The sequence below is a fragment of the Cervus elaphus genome, chromosome 5, assembly GCF_910594005.1.
Source record: "Cervus elaphus chromosome 5, mCerEla1.1, whole genome shotgun sequence".
Taxonomy (NCBI): Eukaryota; Metazoa; Chordata; class Mammalia; order Artiodactyla; family Cervidae; genus Cervus; species Cervus elaphus.
This window is the reverse complement of record NC_057819.1, coordinates 87178400-87200337: the sequence shown is the minus strand read 5'-3', so window position 1 is coordinate 87200337 and position 21938 is coordinate 87178400. Positions and strand designations below refer to the sequence as shown.

Genomic DNA, 21938 nt, shown 5'->3' with positions numbered 1-21938 from the left:
ATTTCTGACATGCCTGAACTGGGAAGAGCCGAGTCCTGGAATAGTATCCTTCACCATAAACCCACTGGGCGTGTGGGTTGAAGGAGGGGGAGCAGGACAGTTACTATTCCATCAAAACATTCTGATAGGGGCTGCCCTGGTGGCTGAGTGCTAAAGAATCCACCTGCCAGTGCAGGAGACTTGGGTTTGATCCCTGATCCGGGACCCACGTGCCGCGGAGAAACTGCACCTGTGCGCCTCAACTATGAGCCTGTGCTCTAGAACTACTGAAACCTGTGAGCCCTAGAGCCTGTGCCCTGCGAGAAACCACTGCAATGAGAAGCCCACGCACCGCAACTAGAAGTAAAAAGCCCTCCCGGCAATGAAGACCCAGCACAGTCAAAAATAAATAAATAAAATTAGAAAACAAAACAGCAAACCCCAGAAGCATTCTGGATAAAGTGTCAAATGCCCAGTTCATTTGTACTTCATTTGACTACTTTGAATTCACATCCTGAGTCCATGTTACCCATCACACCCCCTCAAATTAAAACAGTTAGAGCTGCCTCTGGGCACTTATTAACCAAGTGCTTATTGACCACCTGTTGTATACGCAGAGAAAAGCAGAACACAATTTCTGCCTCAAGGCGCTCCCTTTCTAGGGGAGGAGACAATCGAGTAGACAGACATATGATAGATGAAGCAATGGAGGTGCACAGAGGGAGATACAGAATTCAGTTGCAAGAGAGGTCAGGGAAGGTTCTCTAGAGGAGAAGAACAATCTTTTTTTGGGCATACAAAAGGCATTTGTTATCATTCTCTATTGATTATTGGGCTTCCCTTGTGGCTCAGCTGGTAAAGAATCTGCCTGCAATGTGGGAGACCTGGGTTCGATTCCTGGGTTGGGAAGATCCCCTGGAGAAAGGAAAGGCTACCCACTCCAGTATTCTGGCCTGGAGAATTCCATGGGCTGTAGAGTCGATTATTACTTAGAAAAGACCTCAATGTATAAATCTTGGAGGCTACTAATTTAGCTAAACATATTGACACAAGCCTTTGTATTCTCCATGTGAAATTTCCCTGGTGTGAGCGCAGTATTAGTGTTAAGACCTTCACGAATAAAAACATTTTACCTGCATTAGCCAAAGATCAAATCAAGGCTAGGAGGCAAAAATCAACAATCAAATCCTTCATGTGGCTAATCACCTATTCTTATCATTCTTATGCATCTTCATAAGCCTTCCATGGCTTAAAGACTAGCACTCCCCACTCATTTAGACTGAGGTCTCTACATCAAGTACTCTTCCTTAATGCACAGTGGATTTAGCCTTGACTTGGAATGATTCATTTACACCCAAAGGATGGTCTTTTCTGCACTTCGGGCTCTCTGACATTTTGTTTCTACCTTTGACATGAGATGTACCATTTTCTATCTTAAGAGATAGTTATTTCCGTCACTGTCATCATCACCTCTTGACTAAGAACTCTTTGAGGGCAGGGGTGGGGCTTCATTCAGCTCTGTCTGCCCTGACAAAGAGCGGGTGACTTGGGGTGAATGGAAGTGCCACGGATCACAAAATCTGTCTAGATTCCAGGTGCTATCAGACACATCTTCCTGCTCTTGAAGCAAAAAAGATGTGTGCAGATGAAACTCCATCAACCAGGAGAGACCTTGAGAGTTACTTGCATAGATGTCAGGGATCATAGACTGTTAGACCTGGGGATGGCAGTCTTGGTGAAGATCAGAAGATTTGAATCAAGACTCACAGGAAGAAAAGGGTGAGGACAGAAAAGTTAAAGGAAAGAAGTACAGACTGGGTGCCTGTGTAGGTGGTGGGGACAGGGAGCGGGGAGAGTGATGAAGTAGGATGACGTTGAACTGTATTTAGTGATCCTGAGAATCTCCAAGATGCTCTGACTCCTTCTCTTCCACATTGCTACAGTTCCCAGGAGGCCTGGCTCCCTCTTTTCACTTTTCATTGTTTTTCAAAACAGAGGGAGGCAGGTGGCAATGTGGAAGAGGGGGTGAGCAGGGGGTCAGAGGTGATTGAGCTAGAGGTGGATAGTGGTCTTCATCCCATGACTCTAACTTTCCCAATTCATGCACTACTGTATTCCTGGCCTTTGGAAACTTCACATAGTCACCTTCAGGCCCACAGCAGCTGTTGCACCAGGCAGGGCTTTACACGAATACAAGGAATTGGACGACTGTGGAACACCCACACGATCAGAGTATATACTTTATTTGTAACATAGATGAATTCATTGCCAAGTATATCCAATTCCTTTTTTATAGTGGAGGAATATTCTTTTAAAAAACTTTTTATGTATTAAAAAATATTTAAATAGGTCTTGGTTGCGGCATGCGAACTCTTAGTTGCAGCATGTGGGATCTAGTTTCCTGACCGGGAATTGAACCCAGGCCCCCTGCATTGGGAGCGTGGAGTCTTAGCCACTTGGACCACCAGGGAAGTCCCAATAATGGAGGAATTTTCTTTATCTGGGTGTCCTCCTAAATTCTTGGTTCCTTCTAAATTCTTTCTCCTTTTCTGTTATTGGCCTGAGGGAGCACAGGAAAGCTTGATTTCTTTTGCATTCCATTCTTGTTCTAGGACAGATGACCCACACTCTTTTCCTGCATTCAACCCTGGGTCTTTGTGTGGGCATGGCCCCGAGGTGGCCAGCAGTTTCTGTCTCTTTGTGGTCACCTTCTAGATGTGTCCTGGAGGTGGCAGGGTGGAAAGAAAATAGATTTTAGGGTCAGATGAATCATGGCACTACCACTGAAAAGCTGTGTGGCCTTGAGATTATCAGCGGTTTCTGTTCTGCTTTCTGATCCTCATTGCCTGGGGAATCATCACACCCCTGCTCAGGGTTATGATGGATGTTATATGGTTATAGATGTCTTGTGTGTGTAGGGCAGCTTGCCCAGTGCCTGGCACATAGTAAATGTTTACTATGCGGAAGCTATACTTCTGTTGCAGCCTTCTGCACATTCAAAGCCGGACTCTTTCTTTATGCCCAAGAAAATATACGGGGGGCTAAAATCACTCAGCCCAGCCGAAGGAGGCCCTGCAATGGGACATGGAATCCTGGCTTCCTCTTCCTTCTTGGGGCCAGGCCTGCGGCCACCCTGGAAGAACTGACATGAAGCCTGTAGCTTCTGGAGGTGCTAACCACTGAGAGCAGGATGGTTCTCATCTACAAGTCCCTGCTAGCAGGTGTGAAGGTTCCATCTTTCCTCTTGGGTTTGCAATTCTGCCCCCAAGTCTCAGTCACTGTCTCTGGTGTACCACTTCCCTCTAGGGTTCAACCCACTTCTTTCCTCCCCCACCTCCCTCCGCTTTCCTCTGTGATGACACCACTGAGGAAGAGAAAGCTGTGCAGAGCTCCTCACTGTCAGCTAGCTTTAGTTTCCCTCTCAGCACCATGACATCATCTGTACCCTGGAAATTCCGCTCGCCCTCCAATGCCCTCACCTCTGTCCCAGGCCTCAGAGTTCCTATAAAGAGGGGTTCCCAGCTCAAGATCAGCACAGGACACAGAAGGGTTCTGAAGCTTCTGGGTGCTGCCGTCCAAGCTCTGGGCGAATCTCTCCTCTGCCAAGACCATGAAGCTCTGCGTGGCTGTCCTGTCCCTCCTCGTGCTCATGGCTGCCTTCTGTTCTCCTGCGCTCTCAGCACCAAGTAAGTCCACCCTTCCCGTGGCCCCCGAGTCAGGATGTAGAGAGAACTGACTTTTCTAGTTGGTGCTGGTCCAACAGTAGCATTCGGGGAAGGGGCTAAAAGGAGCCAGGGAGATCTCTAAGTAGCCTGCTGTTAAATGCAGAGCCTAGTAAACACTGAGTAATATTCAAGTTCCTGTTTTCATAAGAAAGAGCAACTCATAGGCTGGCTTAAGCAAGTCCCTGTCTCTCTGAGTGCCTTAGTTTCCCCATCTGTAAAATGAAAGGAGTTAAAGACGTGTGAACTGAGACCCAATCCAGCCTCAACCTTGTAGAATTCTTTCATCTCTAGGATCCTCTGTTCAGAATAAGACTCCTACTCTGAGTGGGTGGGCTTGAATAGAAGGGACCGTGTTGGGGGATCTGATAGATCTACAGGAATGTCCCTTGAATATCTATGACTAGAAGCTAAAATGAAGAGCTCCTTGTAGAACTTCAGTCTCACCTCAGCCTTTCTTTCCAGTGGGCTCAGACCCTCCCACGGCCTGCTGCTTTACTTATACCCTGCGGAAGATCCCTCGCAACTTTGTGATTGACTACTATGAGACCAGCAGCCTCTGCTCCCAGCCAGCCGTGGTGTGAGTATCAAACCAGGGCTTTTCAGGGAGACAAGGGTGAGGGCAGGATTAAAGAAGGGGATCTATTTGGGGGTGGGGGGGCGATTAAGCAGTAAATAAAAAAGATGACAGGAGATGCGAGCTGTTTCTTTAAAGCATGCTTAGAAAACACGTGGAAAAGGCACTGCTGAGGACAGCTGGAAATGAATGGGGAGGTTGCATCCACATTGATTGCAAAACTCATGGGTTCCTAATCTGGGCAACCCAAGAGGCCAGAGCTAAACCCCAGGGAGGAAGTTACAAGGAATCAGGTTCCAGCAGCCCCCACTAGGCTGTGCAACATGAGCTAAGGATGGGGAGATACCCAATACAGGCAAGGTTACAAGGGATTCTCACCTGTCCACTCTTGGTTCCACAGATTTCAGACCAAAAAGGGCAGACAGGTCTGCGCCAACCCCAGTGAGCCCTGGGTCCAGGAGTACATGGATGACCTTGAATTGAACTGAGCTGCTCTGAGCCCCGGGGCAGGTGTTCTGCAGGAAAGGTCACCTTAACCTGAAGCTTTTCAGCGAGATGCACCTTCTCCATGCTCACAACTCCCTTCAGTAGTCCCTGTTCCTTCTCTTAATTTAATTTTTTTTTATTCTGTGCTGTGTTATTACTATTCTTGCTATTGTTTCCCATTATTTATGTTTGTTTTACCAAAGAACACATGTCCCCCATGGGGATGGTCTGCCATCACTGTTCCTCTGCTATTGTGAAAACATGGATAATGTAACTGATTTCAAGTGTTTTTGTAATAAAACTTTTTTTAAAAATGTAGACCATTTCTTTGTGCTTTAATTTGATTTGTAGTAAATCTAATTTACTACAACTGCCTGGTATTATGAATAGGGACAAACTACAATTTCCAAACACAGTAAGAATGAACAATTACTGAGGATGGAATATGGGGTAAAATGTCTAAAGATACAAACTTCACTTAGTACTTTTAGCAAGGAGGATTTTAAGACCCTTATGAAGTAGGGACTATTATTCTCCATTTTACCGATGAGGGCGTAGAGGCTCAAAGGTGAGGTGACTTGTTAAGGCTGGCAGGTCTGCTCGGGGAGCATCGTGAAAGGATGACTCAAAAAGATATCTGTGCTGCTGTGAAACATCTTGCAAGGAAGTTGTAAATAGGAACAGCAGCACAATATAGAGAGAAGATGAAGTAGTTCAGAGTCAGAAAAACGGGCCTCCATTCCTCACTATCATTACATTACAAAAGTCATCTTGTTGAAGCAGAAATTGCTAGATAGTATAGGACTCTGAGACCTCAGTTCCTTTTATTTTTTAATTTCAGTTTTTTTCTTCTCAAGTAAGCATCTCACTTCTTTAACATAAATCTAAACTCTTTGTACCAGTTTCTAGGCATTCAGAGGAAGGCCTCCCTGGTCTGGAGGGTTATAAAACATTCAGACCCAGGACAAGACAATCATTAACTGCTTATCCAGTTTATCAAGGAAAAAAACCTCCAGGTGGACCATTAACTTGTAAACATACTTCTGGTCCCTAAAGAATGGTCTGGGGTCTTGGAAAAGGGTCGCAGGATGGCAATGTGTGGGAGGACTGAGAAACTGGGAGCCAAAAGAAAGCCATAAAAATGACAAACTGGAGACTCCAACTTTGAAACTGAACGGTCAGAAATTACACACATCTGGCCCCAAGCCAACCAAAAATGAACAGATGAATTCTAATAAAGATATCAATGGCTTTTAGTCCCACCTCTGGGGGCTCTTCACACCCCCTCTCAGTGTCCATGCTGAGAGTTTTGTATCTCTATCCTCTAAAATAAACTTTGCCCGTGTGAGTGTTCGAGAATTTGTGAAGTTCAGTTTTCAGCTCCGCAAACAAGTACTCAGTTTCCTGTTTCATTGTCTTATTGGACCTCAGTTTTCACACCTGTAAGATGAGAGTGATATTATTCACTTTGAAGGGCTGTTATGAGATGATGTGCAAAGTGCTCCTTAGAGGGCCTGGCACCTGGAAGATCCTCTCTTTCCCTCTCTGAGTCTCAGATTTTTCACTTAAAGAGGGCCATGATGTCTATCCTCCCAGGGTCATCAGGCAGATTAAATTAGTGGATCTAGAGCCAAAGCAAACGCAAACTGTTGTCACGAGGACAAAAGAATAAATGTCGGATTTGGTTTTGGAGTGTGGTGGGAATGATCTAAGGCCATTTCTCCTTGACAGTCCTTCAATCAAGCATTCCCATGACATGTGTCAGAGAGATCATGGGCTGAAATAGAATTATATGCCCAACTAAGTCTTGATCCACAGGCTGGGAGGGAGCTCTCAGACCATCTGGTCCAGCCCTGTCATATTATGGAAACTGAGGACTAGGAAATGAGAAGTAACTTGTCAAGGCCACCCAGAAAGTGTCAAGGCCAGTGCCAAGTCCCAGGTTAGTTCCCTTTTCTGTGCTCCTTGATGGGCCACTGTGGTCCCCAAAAGAACAGCTCATTGTATAAGTAGGGTAAAGAGGGGGCTACCTCAAAACTTCTTGTGTTCTTTCTTACTGATTTATAGTACTGTGTTTCAGGTGTATGGCAAAGTGATTCAGATTATACATACATACACACATATGTATATATATAGTTTGTTTTATATATATATATAATTTCTCTTTTCCATTATAGGTTATCACAAGATAATGAATATAATTTCCTGTCTTATATAGTAAATCCTTGTTGTTTAGCTATTTTATATATAGTAGTGTATATCTGTTAATTCCATACTCCTAATTTATCCCTCCTCTCTCTCCCCTCGCCTTTTGGTAAGCATAAGTTTGCTTTCTGTGTCTGTGAGTCTGTTTCTGTTTTATAAATAAGTTCATTTGTATTATTGTTTTTTTTAGATTCCACATATATGTGATCACATAGAGTATTTGTCTTTCTCCATCTGACTTCACTTAGTGTGATAATCTCTAGGTCTATCCACGTTGTCGCAAATGGCAACATTTCATTCTTTTTTATGGCTGAGTAGTATTCTATTGTATATAAGTATCACATCTTCTTTATCCATTCTACTGTTGATGGACATTTAGGTTGCTCCCATGTCTTGGCTATTGTAAACAGCCACGGTGGGCTGATTAATGTCCCCGGAGATGTTCACGTCCTAATCTACAGGACCTGTAAATAGTGTTGCTGTGGACCCTGGCGTGCATGTATCTTTTTAAATTAAGCTTTTCATCTTTTCCAGATATACACCCAGGAGTGGGGCTGCTGGGTCATATGGCAATTCTATTTTTAGTTTTTTGAGAAACCTGTGTACTGTTTTCCATAGTGTCTGCCCTGATTTACATCCCCACTAACCGTGTAAGAGGGTCTGCTTTTCTCCACATCCTCTCCGGCATTTATTATTTGTACACTTTGTGATGATGGTCATTCTGACCAGTCTGAGGGGATACCTCATTGCGGTTTTGATTTGCATTTCTTGTTTGAGCATTCTTAGTGTGATGGAAAAGCAGAACTGAGACTATGTATCTCTCTGAGGCCAACAGACACAATTTCCCGCCTTGCCCTGTCCTCAGTCACTCCCATCATCCCAGAGTTCCTGTAGAAACCTCCTTCGGATTCTGCAGGGACTGAAAGAAGGATGTTGGGGGCTGAATTGATCCCAAAAGGTGTGAGAAGAGTCTAGAAGCCAAGAACCTGACTGGTCTTGCCTTCTACTTTTGATCTTCCTACATCTGAGCTGTCCGATATGTAACCACAAGCTGCAAGTGACTATTTAAATGTCAATTAAATGTAATTTCAATGAAAAGAAAATTAAAGTTCTGGACTTTCCTATGGTAGAGTGGATGGGAGTATGCCTGCCAATGCAGACAGTGTGGTTTGAGTTCTGGTCCAGGAGGATTCCCCATGCCATGGAGCAACTAGGCCAGAGAGACACAACTACTGAAGTCTGCATGCATAGAGCCCATGCTCTGCCACAAGAGAAGCCACTGCAACGAGAAGCCTGCACATCACAACTGGAGAGTAGCCACCGCTCGTTGCAACTAGAGAAAGCCCTCGCTCGGCAATGACAACCCAGCACAACCAAAAATAAAGATAATAAATAAAGTTCAGTGCCTCAGTTACACTTGTCACATTCTTAAACATTAATTACTTACTTTAGTTTTGACTGTTCTGGGTCTTCATTGCTGGTGTAGACATTCCCTAGTTGCGGTGGGTGGGGGTTACTCTGCAGTGATGGTATGAGGGCTTCTGACTGTGGTGACTTCTCTTGCTGTGGACCTTGGGTTATAAGGAGCGCAGCCTCAGCAGTTGTGGCTCATGAGCCCAGCTGCTGCATAGCATGTGAAATCCTCTCAGACTAGGAATCGAACCCATGTCCCCTGCATTGACAGGTGAATTCTTAACCACTGGACCACCAGGAAGTCTGCACTAGTCACATTTCAAGGGCTCGCCAGCACTTGAGCAGTGTGCCTTATGGCTGCTATGTCCAATGGTACAGATATAGAACATTTCCTTCATCATAGAAATTTCCATTGGACAGATATTCTCAGGGCCTCAAGAGAATGAAAGGAGAAGTTGGGGGTGGCCTGGAAGGAAAGGACATGGTCTTTGGCAAAAGATACACAACACTAGTCTGAGGTAAGGGGTTGGGAGAGAGAATCCATGATCCCCAAGCCCAGCACAAGGTCTAGATCACTGTGGTAGGCTGAATAATGGTCCCTGAGATGTTCACATCCTAATCCCAGAACCTGTGAATATTGCCTCATATGGCAAAAAGGACTTCGCAGATGTGATCAAGTTAAAAATCTTGAGATGAGGAGATTATCCTGGGTTATTTGTCTGGACTTTAAATCTAGTCTTATGTGTCCTTATAAGAGGGACAAAAGATCTGACCACAGAAGAGAAGGCAACATGAAAACAAAAGCAAGATACCATGCTGCTGGCTTTGAAGATGGAGGAAGAGACCATGAGCCAAGGACTACAAAAAGAATGCAATTCTAGAAGCTGGAAAAGGTAAGAAAAAAGTTTCTCTCCTAAAACTTCCAAAAGGAGCACAGCCCCTTTGATTTCAGCTTAGTTAATCAGATTGTGGACTTCTGACTTCCAGAAGCTTAAGAGAATAACTGTGTGTTGTTTTAGGACACTGAATGTGTGTGATTTGTTACAGCAGCAGTAGGAGGCTAATACAATCATCAATGTCAGAGTAATTCATTATGACCCCACCCCCACCCCAGCTCAGTGTGGAAGGCAATGGAACATTCTAGAAAGAAGCAATGGTTTTCCCAGTAGTCATGTACAGATGTGAGAGTTGGACCATAAAGAAGACAGAGCACCGAAGAATTGATGCTTTTGAACTGTGGCGCTGGAGAAGACTCTTGAGAGTCCCTTGGACTGCAAGGAGATCAAACCAGTCTATCCTAAAGGAAATCAATTCTGAATATTCACTGGAATGACTGATGCTGAAGTTGAAGCTCCAATACTTTGGTCACCTGATGTGAAGATCCATCTCACTGGAATAGACCCTGATGCTGGGAACGATTGAGGGCAAGAGAAGAAGGGGGCAGCAGAGGATGAGATGGTAGGATGGCATCATTGACTCAATGGACATGAGTCTGAGCAAACTCTGGGAGATAGTGAGGACAGGGAAGCCTGGTGTGCTACAGCCCATGGGGTCGCAAAGAGTCAGACACAACAGAGCAACTGAACAACAAACTTCAAGTTTGTTTGAAGTTTGAAGACTGGAAGTGAGACAAACTTCCCCACAGGAGAAACCCAGGGTAAAGTGGACACATTCTAGGGTGAAGATCTATAATGAGGTGAGGCATCTAAAAAAAGAAGTGCTGCTTCAGCAGCTCAGTATGAGGGCCAAAGCTCCACCAATGATTCCACACCCATCACATTAAGAGGAGTCTTGATTCTTCTCCAGACTCCCGGGGGGCCTCTGGGTGTCTTGCATTCCTAACTGGGAAGAATCCACCCTCTCCTTTGTCTAATGAAGCCCATTAGAGCTTTGTCTAATGAGCCCATTCATCACTGTTTCATTATTAGAGAGAAGGCAGGGTTAGGGCCAGGATCCAGATTTCCTCCCTCACCCTGGAGCCCTTTCCCCATACCTCCCTGCCCCTGAGCAAGTTGGAAGGGAGGAGACTCCACTCCACTGAGGCCAGATCAGCAGGGAAGACGGCAGGAAGCCTTTACACCCTCATGAAGAAATGCTTTACCAGGGAATTACAGATGAGAGCACAGACTCCTTGTGCTGGGGCAACATGGGGCTTCACCTGTTGGGCAATATCAGACTTGGATTTCCCCCCCTCTTTTCATACAACTTCCTTTTCTCATCCAGAGGCCAGGGAGCTTGTATCTGCTTTCCAGACTGTCTCGTGGAGGAGTCTCTGGGTTTCTGGGTAGGGGCCAGAACAGATGAGACAGGATGGGGGTTGGGAGCCACTGGATGCCTAGCCTGTGTTTTCTGCTTTCCTGCAGTTCCTGCCCCCTCTCACCCCCGTCTCCCTCTCTAGATGGCAGGAAGGCTGTTACCTCCTGTTCTTATTTAGGCAAATTTTGTGTCCCCTCACTACCTCACCCCAGTCCCCAGAATCTTCCATGTTCTCATGACAGACATTTTCCTCCTAGGAGGCCAGGAGCTGAGCTAGCGGGCAACAAGGATATGACTTGAACTGTGGAGGGTGAAAGAAACCACAGCTCTTCCTGATGACAGAGCCAGCGGCCACAGGGCTGTTCTGAGTTTGCATAGTCACCCTTTGCATATTCACCCTTCACAGACCCAGGAGTCCCGTCACAGTGTTTCAGGTCCGGTCCGGGACTCTGCCCCATTTGACGCAGCCTAAGCACCTCTGAGCCCAGCAGGCTTCTTGGAAAGGCTGGCAGCCTTCCTGGGTTTTTCCTTCACCCTGCCAACTCTATCTACAGTCCATCCTCTTCCCATGCAGGGATGAGACCCTATTAAGGCCATTCTCAGATGTCTAATTTTTCAGCTCACATCTTTCCTTTATTCTCTCATTAGTGTGTATCTTATTTTTCTCTGCCAATATGTAAGAGGAAAGCTAGCTCTTAAATCATGAATTTTAAAAACATATTTATCATTTATGCTATCAACCCTATGTCAGGTTTCTTTCAGGGCTGGGCCTTATTCCCATCCTCCCACCTCCACCCAAATCCTATTCTCCCACCAAAGCCCACATCTTGAAATAGGAAGCCTGTGCTTTCAGAACTAATGAGTCCAGTCTGAAGGAAAATCCCCTGAAGAATTCAGCTGACTTGCTTCTCTAAGCTGTGTCCACCCTCCCCCCAAGGCCAGGGAGTCCAGTTTATAAGTGACTGCTTGCAACACAGGGAAATGGGTATGAGAAAAAGGAAGTAGGGGAAGAGAGGGAAGGCACCTTGCAAATTCCTCCAAATATTATCTATTCCACACTTAAAGTTATGCAGAAAGGCAGCAGGCCCACAGGTGTTGAGAAGATGTCTTTGGTCAGATCTGTGCCATCTGACTTTTTAAATTTCATCATCTCTGACCTAACAAGGTCTCATGCTCTGTTACACAATGCCTTGGTGTTCATTCTTGGCTCTTCATGAAACAGGATAAAGATGACAAAGATATAAAATGAACAAGAACGTTCAGCTGGGGGGCTGAATGTGCAGTTGGGTGTTTAAAGGATTTGGCAGCGTTGGGAAATAACTCTCTGGAATATGAAATTGCAGGAAAAATAGAATTCCAGAAAATTCAGGAGACTGAACAGAGAAGCTGCTGCAGTCTCAAGGTCTCTTGTGTCATCCTGGAAAAAAAAAAAAAAAACGAAATACAACTTTGATAGCTGCAAGTACAACAGGTGGATTTGTTGCCGGAAAGGCAGAGCCCTTTCAGGGCCTGACACTGGGCTCTTGTCTAACACTCAGAAATGAACTATCTAAGGAGACACCTGCTGACAAAGCAAGAGATTTTTGGGCAGAGAGCAGCAGGGTAGGGGACCCAGGAGAATTTCTCTGCCACGTGGCTTGAAGTCTCAGATTTTACAGTAATTGCGTTAGTTTCTGGGTTGTCGCTGGCCAGTGACCCTGACTCAAGGTCCCTAGTGGCACGCATATCACTCAGCCATGATGGATTGCAGTGAGAAGGATTCTGGGAGGTTGGCAGGACATTTGCACTGACATCTCCTCCCTCCCTTTACCGTTCTTAAATGCTTCTGTTTGGTGGTAACTTGTTAGTTCCACATTCCTCATCAGGATCTCCTGTTTAAGATAACTCATGCAGAATGGACACAAGTATATGACTGGCTGAGTCCCTCTGCTGTTCATCTGAAACTATCACAACATTGTTAATCGGCTCTAGCCCAATACAAAATAAAAAGTTAAAAAAAAAAAAAGATAACTTATGTAAGTGGTTACTATCGTGCCTGGCCAGGGCAGTGGTTTCGGTCAGTGGTTCCCCAAACATGTTTTACAGACTGAGAGTAACTGAACCAAAACTTGGGTGGCTCCCTTGCATGTAGTAAAGCCAATCTACAGACACCAGGTTACAGGGAAGGAAACTGCAGTGTTTAACGTGAGGAGCCATATAAGGACGGGACAACAAGTGCTCAAAAAGCCTGAACTCCCCGATAGATATCAGCAAAGCCTCTTAAAAGGCAAGGTGAGGAGGGGAGTCCCAGGGGGTGGGATTGTGATCAGCTCGTGCACAATTTATTGGTTAATGGTGAGGGTGTACAGAGGTTAATATTATCAACCCTTAGGCTCCCATAGGCCTGGGGACTATGTGCTCATGGTCATTAACCAGTTAATTTATTCCCATTGGTGGTGATTTTAGCATATGTAGAGCAACTCAGGAAATGTACGTCAGATACTATTATCTGGGTAGTTTGGAGCGGAGCTGGGGCTTCCTAGATGGTGCAGTGGTATGGAATCCACCTGCCAATGCAGGAGACAGGTTTGATCCCTGGGTTGGGGAGATCCCCAGGAGAAGGAAAGGGCAACCAACTCCAGTATTCTTGCCTGGGAAACCCCATGGACAGAGGAGCCTGGTGGGCTACAGTCCATGGGGTCGCAAAGAGTCGGACATGACTGAGCACTCACTCACTTGGAGAGGAGCTAAAGCAGAGGATATGGGAGAAGCGTTTGTCTTAGGGAAGTCCCCATGGGGTCCTGGCTCAGACACAGGAGGACATCCAGGAATTCCCAAGTTTTCCACTCAGTCTTCTCCTTTAAATGTTCATTTGTGTCTTAGGAATGCTGCAGACACCTGGTCTTTTCAAATGATAATATGTCATGAGAACTTAGCAAATCCCCAAATTTGTGACTGTCACTTGAGTATTAGAAATCCACTTTTTATAGGAACATCATTTTGTTTTGTTTTTCACAGAGAAATCAAGATTTTAATCAGGTAGGTAAAGTGCTCCTCATTTTCAGGTTTGTGAACAGCATCTGGGGAGGTTTTCTGGACCCCACCCTCGGAGTTTCCACAGCAGTGAGTCTGGGGTGGGTTTGAAGTGTTCGCAAGGCATCACTTCTTTGAGTCTCATTTCTTCACCCGGGACATGGAGATTATCGGTGGAAGCAACCTCATAGGCTTGTGAGTCTTCAGTGAGATGATGTGTCTAAAGTATAAACCCAGGACCTGCCAGACAATCATGTGCTTAATAAAGGTCAAGTATTGTTATAATTCTTGGACAAAGTCCCTCCTTCATAACCTTGCAACATCTGTTATTACAAAGAGTAGTCAACAAGACATTATAGACCATGATTTATCCTTTGCTTCATACTGGGAACTTGAAGTGCTACAGTAGCAAGCAAATTATATTGTGTTATATAATTTCTGCCAATAAAGTTCCTTTACTGTCGTGAGAATTCTTTGCCTCATATTCCCAATTTGGATATATCCCAAGGGGAGTATGGGACTACACAGCTTGAAAGAGTCCATTAAAAATTTAAGGGAAGAGGGATAAATTAGGAGTTTGCTAATTACTACTATATAGAATAGATAAACAACAAAGATCTACTGTATAGCACAGGGAACTACATTCCATATCTTGTAATAACCTATAATGGAAAGGCATTTGAAAAGAACAGATATATATGTATATGTGTAACGGCTTGCCTGATGGCTTAGTGGTAAAGAACCTACCTGCAAATGCAGGAGGCGTGGGTTCAATCCCTGGGTTAGGAAGATCCCTGGAGAAAGAAATGGCAACCCACTCCTGTATTCTTGCTTGGGAAATCCTAAGGACAGAGGAGCCTGACGGGCTATAATCCATGGTGTCACAAAGAATTGGACAGCACCTAGTGACTAAAACAACAACAGCAGTGTATAACTGAATCACTTTGCTGTGATTCAGCGAACTAATGCAACATTATAAACCACCTATACTTAAGCCTTCCCTGAGAGCTCAGCTGGTAAAGAATCCACTTACAATGCAGGACACCTGGGTTTGATTCCTGGGTTGGGAAGATCCCCTGGAGAAGGGAAAGGCTACCCACTCCAGTATCCTGACCTGGAGAATTCCATGGACTGTATAGTTCACAGGGTCGCAAAGAGTCAGACCTGACTGAGTGACTTTCAGCTTCACGTAAAGAAAAGCATAAATAGAACTTCCCTGGTGGCTCAGTGGTAAAGAATCCACGAGACATGGGTTCAAAACCTGATCTGGGAGGATCCCACATGCTGCAGAGCAACTATCCATGGGCCACAACCATGGAGCCTGAGCTCTAGAGCCCATGGGCTGCTGCTACTGAAGTCCATCGCCTAGAGCCCAAGCTCTGCAACAAGAGAGTAGCCCCCACTCTCTGCAACTAGAGAAAAGCCTGAGTAGCAATGAAGATCTAGAAGAGCCAAAAATGAATAGTAAATTACAAGTAGATAAATAAAATCTGAAAAACTTTAACTTGCAGAAGAAAGACTGCAAATCTACTGGATCAGTGTGACAAATTCACATCTCCTTCGCTGTGGGAGGAAGTGTAAATGGTATAGTCTTTTTTTTCCCCTTTCAGTTGTATTGAGATATAATTTACATACAGCACTGTGTACATTTAAAGTGTAAATTAACTTACATCCGTTGTGAGATGATTATCACCAGAAGTCTAGTGGACATCCGTCATCTCCAGAGATACAATAGTAAAGGAGTAGAAAAAAATATTTTCCCTTCTGATAAGAACTCTTTAAGATTTACTCTCTTAACAACTTTTGTTTATAAAGTGTAGCACTGTTAATTATTTTTACCATGTTGTTTGGTCTCTAAGTCATGTCCAACTCTTTGCGATCCCGTGGACTGCAATACACCAGGCCTCCCTGTCCCTCACCAACTCCTGGAATTCACCCAAGTTCATGCCCATTGAATCGGTGATGCCAACAAACCTTCTCATCCTCTGCCACCCTCTTCTCCTTTTGCCTTCAGTCTTTCCCAGCATCATGTTGTATATTATTATGTATCCCTAATACTTACTTAAAACTGAAAGTTTATACCTTTAACTACCTTTATCTAATACTCCCAACACCTTGCCTCTGGTAGCCACAAATCTGAACACTTTTTCAATGAATTTGTTTGTTTTTGAAATATAAGTGACCTACAATACTATGTTAGTTCCTGGGACACAAGACAGTGATTCAATATTTCTATATGCTTCAAAATGACATCAGGAAAAGTCTCGTTGTCACCTGTCACCATACAAAAACAATTGCGTAATTATTGACTATATTCTCCACACTGTATATTTCATATCTGCAAAGAAACCTAGGTGCCCATCAATAGTGGAATAAAGTGTGAGATATACATATATGTGTATTACTGAACCATAAGTTGCATAGTCTTTTTGGAGGACAATGATATCTTGTATCTTTTCAGTAGATGGCTCCTTTGCATCCTCTGTATTTTCATGTTTAGGCGTATATTCTGGGGAAATACTGATATATAATTATGTATATAATTATATGTATACGTGTGTGATATATAATTGTGTGTGTATATATATATAAATATATATATAAGCATTGCAAAGTGTATGATACATATCCACAAGGAATTGTTTGATGACAAAAAACCCCAAACCTGCTAAATGTCTTAACAATTGAAGTTTGGCCAAATAAATTATAAACCATTCATAAAGTGGAATTTTAGATAGTAGTTATTATTTCTTTTTAAAAGAGAAGATACTAACCTGAAAAGCTCTCCAAGACACCACATTAACTGAATAAAGCAAAATAATACATATAACTTCATTTCTACAAAAAAAGTATGTGTTTATATATACACTTATAAATATATGTAAAAGCATAGGAAAAGAGCTTTGAAAAATACAAAGCAAACTCGTAATACTGATTACTTCTTGGAAGGTTACACGGGATATATCTGTATTGTTGAAATTATTTACCACAATCATGTGTTTGTGTGAAAATGAACTTTGCCATTATGTTAACTCAGTGATAATCATTGTATCTTGGTCACTTTTGGGGAGATATTCAGGAATCCTTTCCTCTCCAGCAGTGCTGCTCCAGAGAACGCTCCTGCAAGCTCTTTGGAGCTGTCCAGCCCTGGCCCCACGATCAAGACCACAACATGTAGCAGCCTGGGGTCCAGCCAGCCATCATGGGTTTGGATCCAGGCTTCCCCTTTGCTATGGTCTGTGCTGCGTGGGGCCATTGATCCCCACCCTGGACTGAGCTTCTTCTCTGGGGACCCTGGTCCCTCTTTCAGACTAAGGAGTCATTTCTGAGTGCTTGTGCGCTTTGAACCTGCCGAGATTCTGAGATGCTAATGTGAGCTCACTGCCTGAGATGGACAGGCTGAGCCCCCTCTTGGCTGACTTAGTCTTTCTCTGCCCAGGCCTCCCCACAGGAGGTCTTAAGATGCTTGTCTGAGCTCTGACCACCAAGGACAAAGCAGACTTTCTCTTCACTCCCACTGTCATTGGGGGTTTATCTGCATACGCCTCTCTCAGAGATTTTGTAATAGGGATGGGAAAGTGGGCTAGGCTCCTTACACAAGCCCCTGAGGACCCTTTCATGTCTTTCTCCTATAGTTCTGCTCATGTAGGGCATCCACACAACCTTCTCTCCAGAAACTTCTTGGTATGAAGCAGGGTAGCCTCAGAGACCACCAGACACCAAGATCGACCATGCCTCTCAACTCCCAAGGGCCCTGCCCAGCTTGTGGTCTTAAATATCCATCGCCTTAGATGAGTGACTTACTATCACTGTGGTCCCACCCTCAGCCATGGGGGCAGCTCCAAAGCACACGTTCGTCATCCTTGTGTAACTGGAGATGCAGGAGACCCCAGATGGGCCCTGACAAACAACACCTAGCTTAAGCTCTTACTCTGATAATATAATTTACACGGAGAAAATTCTTTTATTTGGCTATGGTTCCTAGAGGCACGAGGGAAATCAGGGCCAAGAAGTAACAGAGCAATGAATGAAGAGCTAAAACATGTTCCTGAGATTTCCAGTTTAATATTCGCTTCTCCTGGAACCAGTTGCTTAGTCTGAGAAACCAGTTGTGAAATAGAACAAGGAAACTAGAATATCCTAGGACACTCCCTTGAGAGCTTATATTTGAATCCTCTTCCTGCTCTACTGCCTCCCACCCCACCCTCCTTTCTGGCGACAGTGAGAGTATAAATTTTAGCTGGGCTCTGTCCCTGCACCACACCAGAGGCCAACATGAAGATAGTCACCGTCTTTTTTCTGCTGGCTTTTGTCGTCATGGGGCTGGCGGTGGCCTGGGCTCAGAAGTCTCCTGGCAAAGGTGAGGGTGCTGAGGGGACCCTAGCAGACAGCAGAGAAGGCTCAGAGCCCAGTGTTAAATGTGGGAATGGTTTGGCCTGGAAGCAACGGTGTCCCCTCATGCATTTCCTTTGATCTAAATGAGAGTTCACCCTGCATTTCCCATGGTCCTTGTCAGATTGGGTTGGGTCTGATTGGAAGTCATGGGTCAAGTGTAGGGTTCTCTCTATTAGGACCTTTGCTCAGTGGTGGAACTCCACAGGGAGCTATGGGGCAAACACACGTGAATGGGCAGATGGAGATCTCTGTGAGCAGAGACTTCTCTAAGATCTTCTTATCAGGCAGGAAAAAGAGGGTTATGACTGGGAAGGTTTCTTGTTCTCTGAGACTGTGCAGACTTTGGAGCAGGGAGAACTTTCTGCTAAGGCCAGACCGTGGGCTGAAGAGCGAGAGTGAAGAAGTCAAGGCTGAGGGGGGAGTTTTGCTGGCGATGAGGGCTTCAGGGCTCCAACAGCCATTCTCAAGCCTGTCTTGGTGACCATTCCAGACTGCACAAAGCCATCCTGTGTTTCAGGACGACAGAGACCTGGATTCTGCCCAGAGTTGCCCAAAGGTACTATCGGAACTTGTGTCGAATTGTGCTCAGGAGATGATTCCTGTCCCAAAGGAATGAAATGCTGCAGTCATGGGTGTGGTCATTCCTGCACAGCTCCTGTCTTCCGAGTGAGTACAAATCAACCATGCACTGGTCAAAGATGCACATGACTCCCCAGGGCACTTTGCTGGGGCAGAGGGCTGCTCACATGTCCGCTGCATGTGAGAGTCTGGAAGATTCCGGGAGAAAGGGGCTAGAAATATGGCAAAAGGACAGCTGGTTGCATTATCTGAGGTCTTCTCTTAGAAGAGGAGCCCTATCCCAAGACAGCCCTGATGGGTTCAGTTGAGAAAAGTATCTGTGACCCTAGATGCACAGGTCACTCTTTACTAGGAGTTTCTCACTTTCCTTCTCCTCCCTCACCAAAGGGGCTTAACGCTTCCTCAAAAATGGGTCATCCTGGGAGAAGGAAGAAAGGGAAAGGAACCCCAAGTACCTTCTGTGTCAGGGACACATTGTCCTGGAATTGAAGTAAAAAGACAAGAACAGCATGGTTCAGGAGACAGATCTCGTTAAATAATTGCAACCGTTTGAGGAGTGCCCCAAAGAGAGTTCACCTGAGATCTGTGGGATCAAAGAGAGGAGTTTATTGACTTTGCCTGGGAGGAGAGAGATTGGGAAAGTTGCCAGAGAGTAGAGAATGTCCAGGGAGAGCATAAAGGATGCATGAAGTCAGCAGGAGGAAGGCAGGGCAGCTGAGAGAGTGGGAGGAGTGTTGACCTGCCCCAGTGGAGAAGAGAAAGTGATGGTGGGGGAAAGGGGTTGTAACATCTCAGAGGTTGGTGGAGGGTAATCCATGCCAGAGCCCAGAGAGGAATGAGCTTCCAGCTGAAGAGTTTGGTAAACTGCTGGATGTGTCTAAGCACAATTAATGTCATGATTAAATTTGTATTTTAGAAGGGTGGCTCTGGTGGCCGCGGGAAAGTTGGGCAGAAGGTTAACTGAGCATGCCTGGAGACCAGCCCCAGAAGATTTCTCATGAATCCATGGATTTGGTGCTTGGCATAACTACAAGACTTTCACATCCATTCCCGACTCTTTTCTATGCCTGGAATTGTAGCCCTGGAAGATGAAGATCTCAAATGGTGGGATGACTGCTTTCTAAAGAGCCTGTGTGGAAAATAAACTATATCTGGAGCATAAATGGGCTGTGTCCTTCTTTCCATGTAGGCATTCTGGTGGCCCCTCCATCGCTTAACAGGACCACATGTGTATACTGCAGTGGGCCCATGAATACAGGACACTCAGGATACAAACAGACCAGAAGCAAGTCCCCCTGCCCCCAACCCCCCATTTAGTTTCATTCCTCCAGAGGAGCCTGGTGAGCTACAGTCCACAGGGTTGCAATGAGTTAGACATGACTGAGCAACAAACACTTTCATTTTATCTCTATGTGCCTAGACAGGGCAGAAGGTCTGAGAATATTTTTTCAAGTGTTCTGTGAATATGATTTTGGTCAAGCATAAAAAATAAATAACTATGACTATGTAGCACATAGCAGGCCTGTTAGAACAGACTTTATTAGGGCAAGACTTGGAAGGGACAGTGCGGGGAAACCCTATTCTAAGGCAAGGCACCAACATCTATCAGGACTTGATGCCTAATTCTGGGAGAGTGAGCCTGATCCTTGGCATGTGGAACTTGGGCTGACATAAGTTGGGAAACGCCAGCTCTTGGCTTGGAGTGATTTGGAGTCAGGACACAGTTATGAAAAAGGCTTTGTGGATGGAGCTTTGGATTCAGACTTTCCCTGAGGAAGAGGATAAAACTTGGCCTCCCAAAGATTTTGGCAAAAACGATAGTCTGGACTGTCTGCTTACAAGCTTTCTCTCTTCCAGCTCTCTGTTCACCTCTTCCCGCTGAGATCCCCCTACTTTGCCTGCTGAGTGTGCTCTTCCTTATCTGTATGTCCCTGTCACCAACACTGCTCTTGCTTCCCATATAGCGCGTCTTAGAACCCCAATGCCCCATGGCCTCATCAGCCCGTGCATCGGAATGAGGGCATATTAGCCATAAAATCATCTTTCAGTGGCTGGCCATTCCCATTTCAAAGGATTCCATGCTCTTGTCTTGCTTGGTCATTTACAGGGGTTCATGACCATACCACTAAAATGTTCTCAAACATTTATCTGCCATACTGAATGAACTTCCCCTGAAAAAATATTTTGAAGATGGCATCCTATAACTTCCACTTAGGTTTCTCCCTTCCAGGTAGTCCAGATGTCCCTAGAAAGTTTTTTGCTTTTTAGTAAACTTCTCGTTTTTCTCACCTGCATTTACTTCTTTTTCGGCAGGGGCTGGGGGTGTGTGCTCTGTGGCATGTGAGATCTTAGTTTCCCTACTACGGATTGAGCTCATTCCCCCTGCACTGCAGGCACGAAGTCTTAACCTTGGGACCACCAGGAAAGTCCCTCACCTGCTTTTAAACTGCCTTTATATTTAAGAGAAACTGTTTCTCCCTCTGGAGATTGGCAAGGCCCAGATACTTCCTTCCTGCGCCCTGGCAAATAGGGCTTGGAATTATATTGCTTCTCTCTGATAATGTGGATCTATAGGGAATGGCACTGTGACTTAGGGATAGTCAAAAACAGTTCACAGCAGCAGAGGTGCCAACAGATTGTGGCTGTGAGCTGAACTTGGCTACATCCTCTGCTACCTGCCTCATACTGTTTCTTAATCCGTTCCTAAGCCTGATTCACCAGTCTTTCCTGTCTTTTCTATGAGACATGTAATAACAAAATTCCTGTTGTCTCAACTTAGTCAGAATTGACTTATTTTGTCTGTATCTAAAAGGGCTTAACGTGGGTGGAAACTGGTGTCAGGAGTGGATACAGAGCAACTATGCTCAGGGAAATGGCAGGAATCTGGGTTTCATGCATTGATCTAGTTAGAAGCCAAAGGCAATGAAAATGTTGTTAGTATCCTAGGAAGGAAATCTGGCATTCAATGGTGAAACAGTTAATAACCTCCTAGGTTAAATATTTCTAGGCATTTTATTCTTTTGGATGCTATCGTAGATGAAATTGTTTGCTTAGTTTCTTTTATGGATTTTTCATTGCTGATGAATTGCTTTGTGTACTGACCTGAACTTCATTGAATTTATTTTTTGCCTCTTGTAGAATTTTTGTAAATTGTTTGTGATTTTCTGTGTATAGAATCATGTCATCTTCAAATAGAGGTACTTTTACTTCTTTTTTTCCCCAACTTTCATGCCTTTTATTTCTTTTTCTTGCATGACTTCTGTGGCTAGAAGCTCCAGTTGAAGAGCAACAGTGAAAGCAGGAACCGTTGTCTT

The 21938-nt window shown here is 44.8% G+C and overlaps 2 protein-coding genes across 3 annotated transcripts; both read left to right on the top strand.

Annotated features, from left to right (window-relative positions):
* Positions 1 to 3297: 3297 nt before the first annotated feature.
* Positions 3298 to 5079, top strand: LOC122694354 (C-C motif chemokine 4). The gene is made up of 3 exons (XM_043902993.1): positions 3298 to 3665; positions 4167 to 4281; positions 4679 to 5079. The coding sequence occupies exons 1-3, from the start codon at positions 3590 to 3592 to the stop codon at positions 4764 to 4766; spliced, it is 279 nt and encodes a 92-aa protein (XP_043758928.1). The 5' UTR covers positions 3298 to 3589; the 3' UTR covers positions 4767 to 5079.
* A 12774-nt stretch (positions 5080 to 17853) lies between these two features.
* Positions 17854 to 19787, top strand: LOC122693388 (WAP four-disulfide core domain protein 18-like). 2 transcript variants are annotated; one of them, XM_043900889.1, is made up of 3 exons: positions 17854 to 18010; positions 18563 to 18711; positions 19541 to 19787. In XM_043900889.1, the coding sequence occupies exons 1-3, from the start codon at positions 17926 to 17928 to the stop codon at positions 19586 to 19588; spliced, it is 282 nt and encodes a 93-aa protein (XP_043756824.1). In that variant the 5' UTR covers positions 17854 to 17925; the 3' UTR covers positions 19589 to 19787. The 2 variants fall into 2 exon arrangements, with proteins under 2 accessions (XP_043756824.1, XP_043756823.1); XM_043900888.1 differs by having other exon boundaries at positions 17866 to 18010; positions 18536 to 18711.
* The last annotated feature ends 2151 nt before the right edge of the window (positions 19788 to 21938 follow it).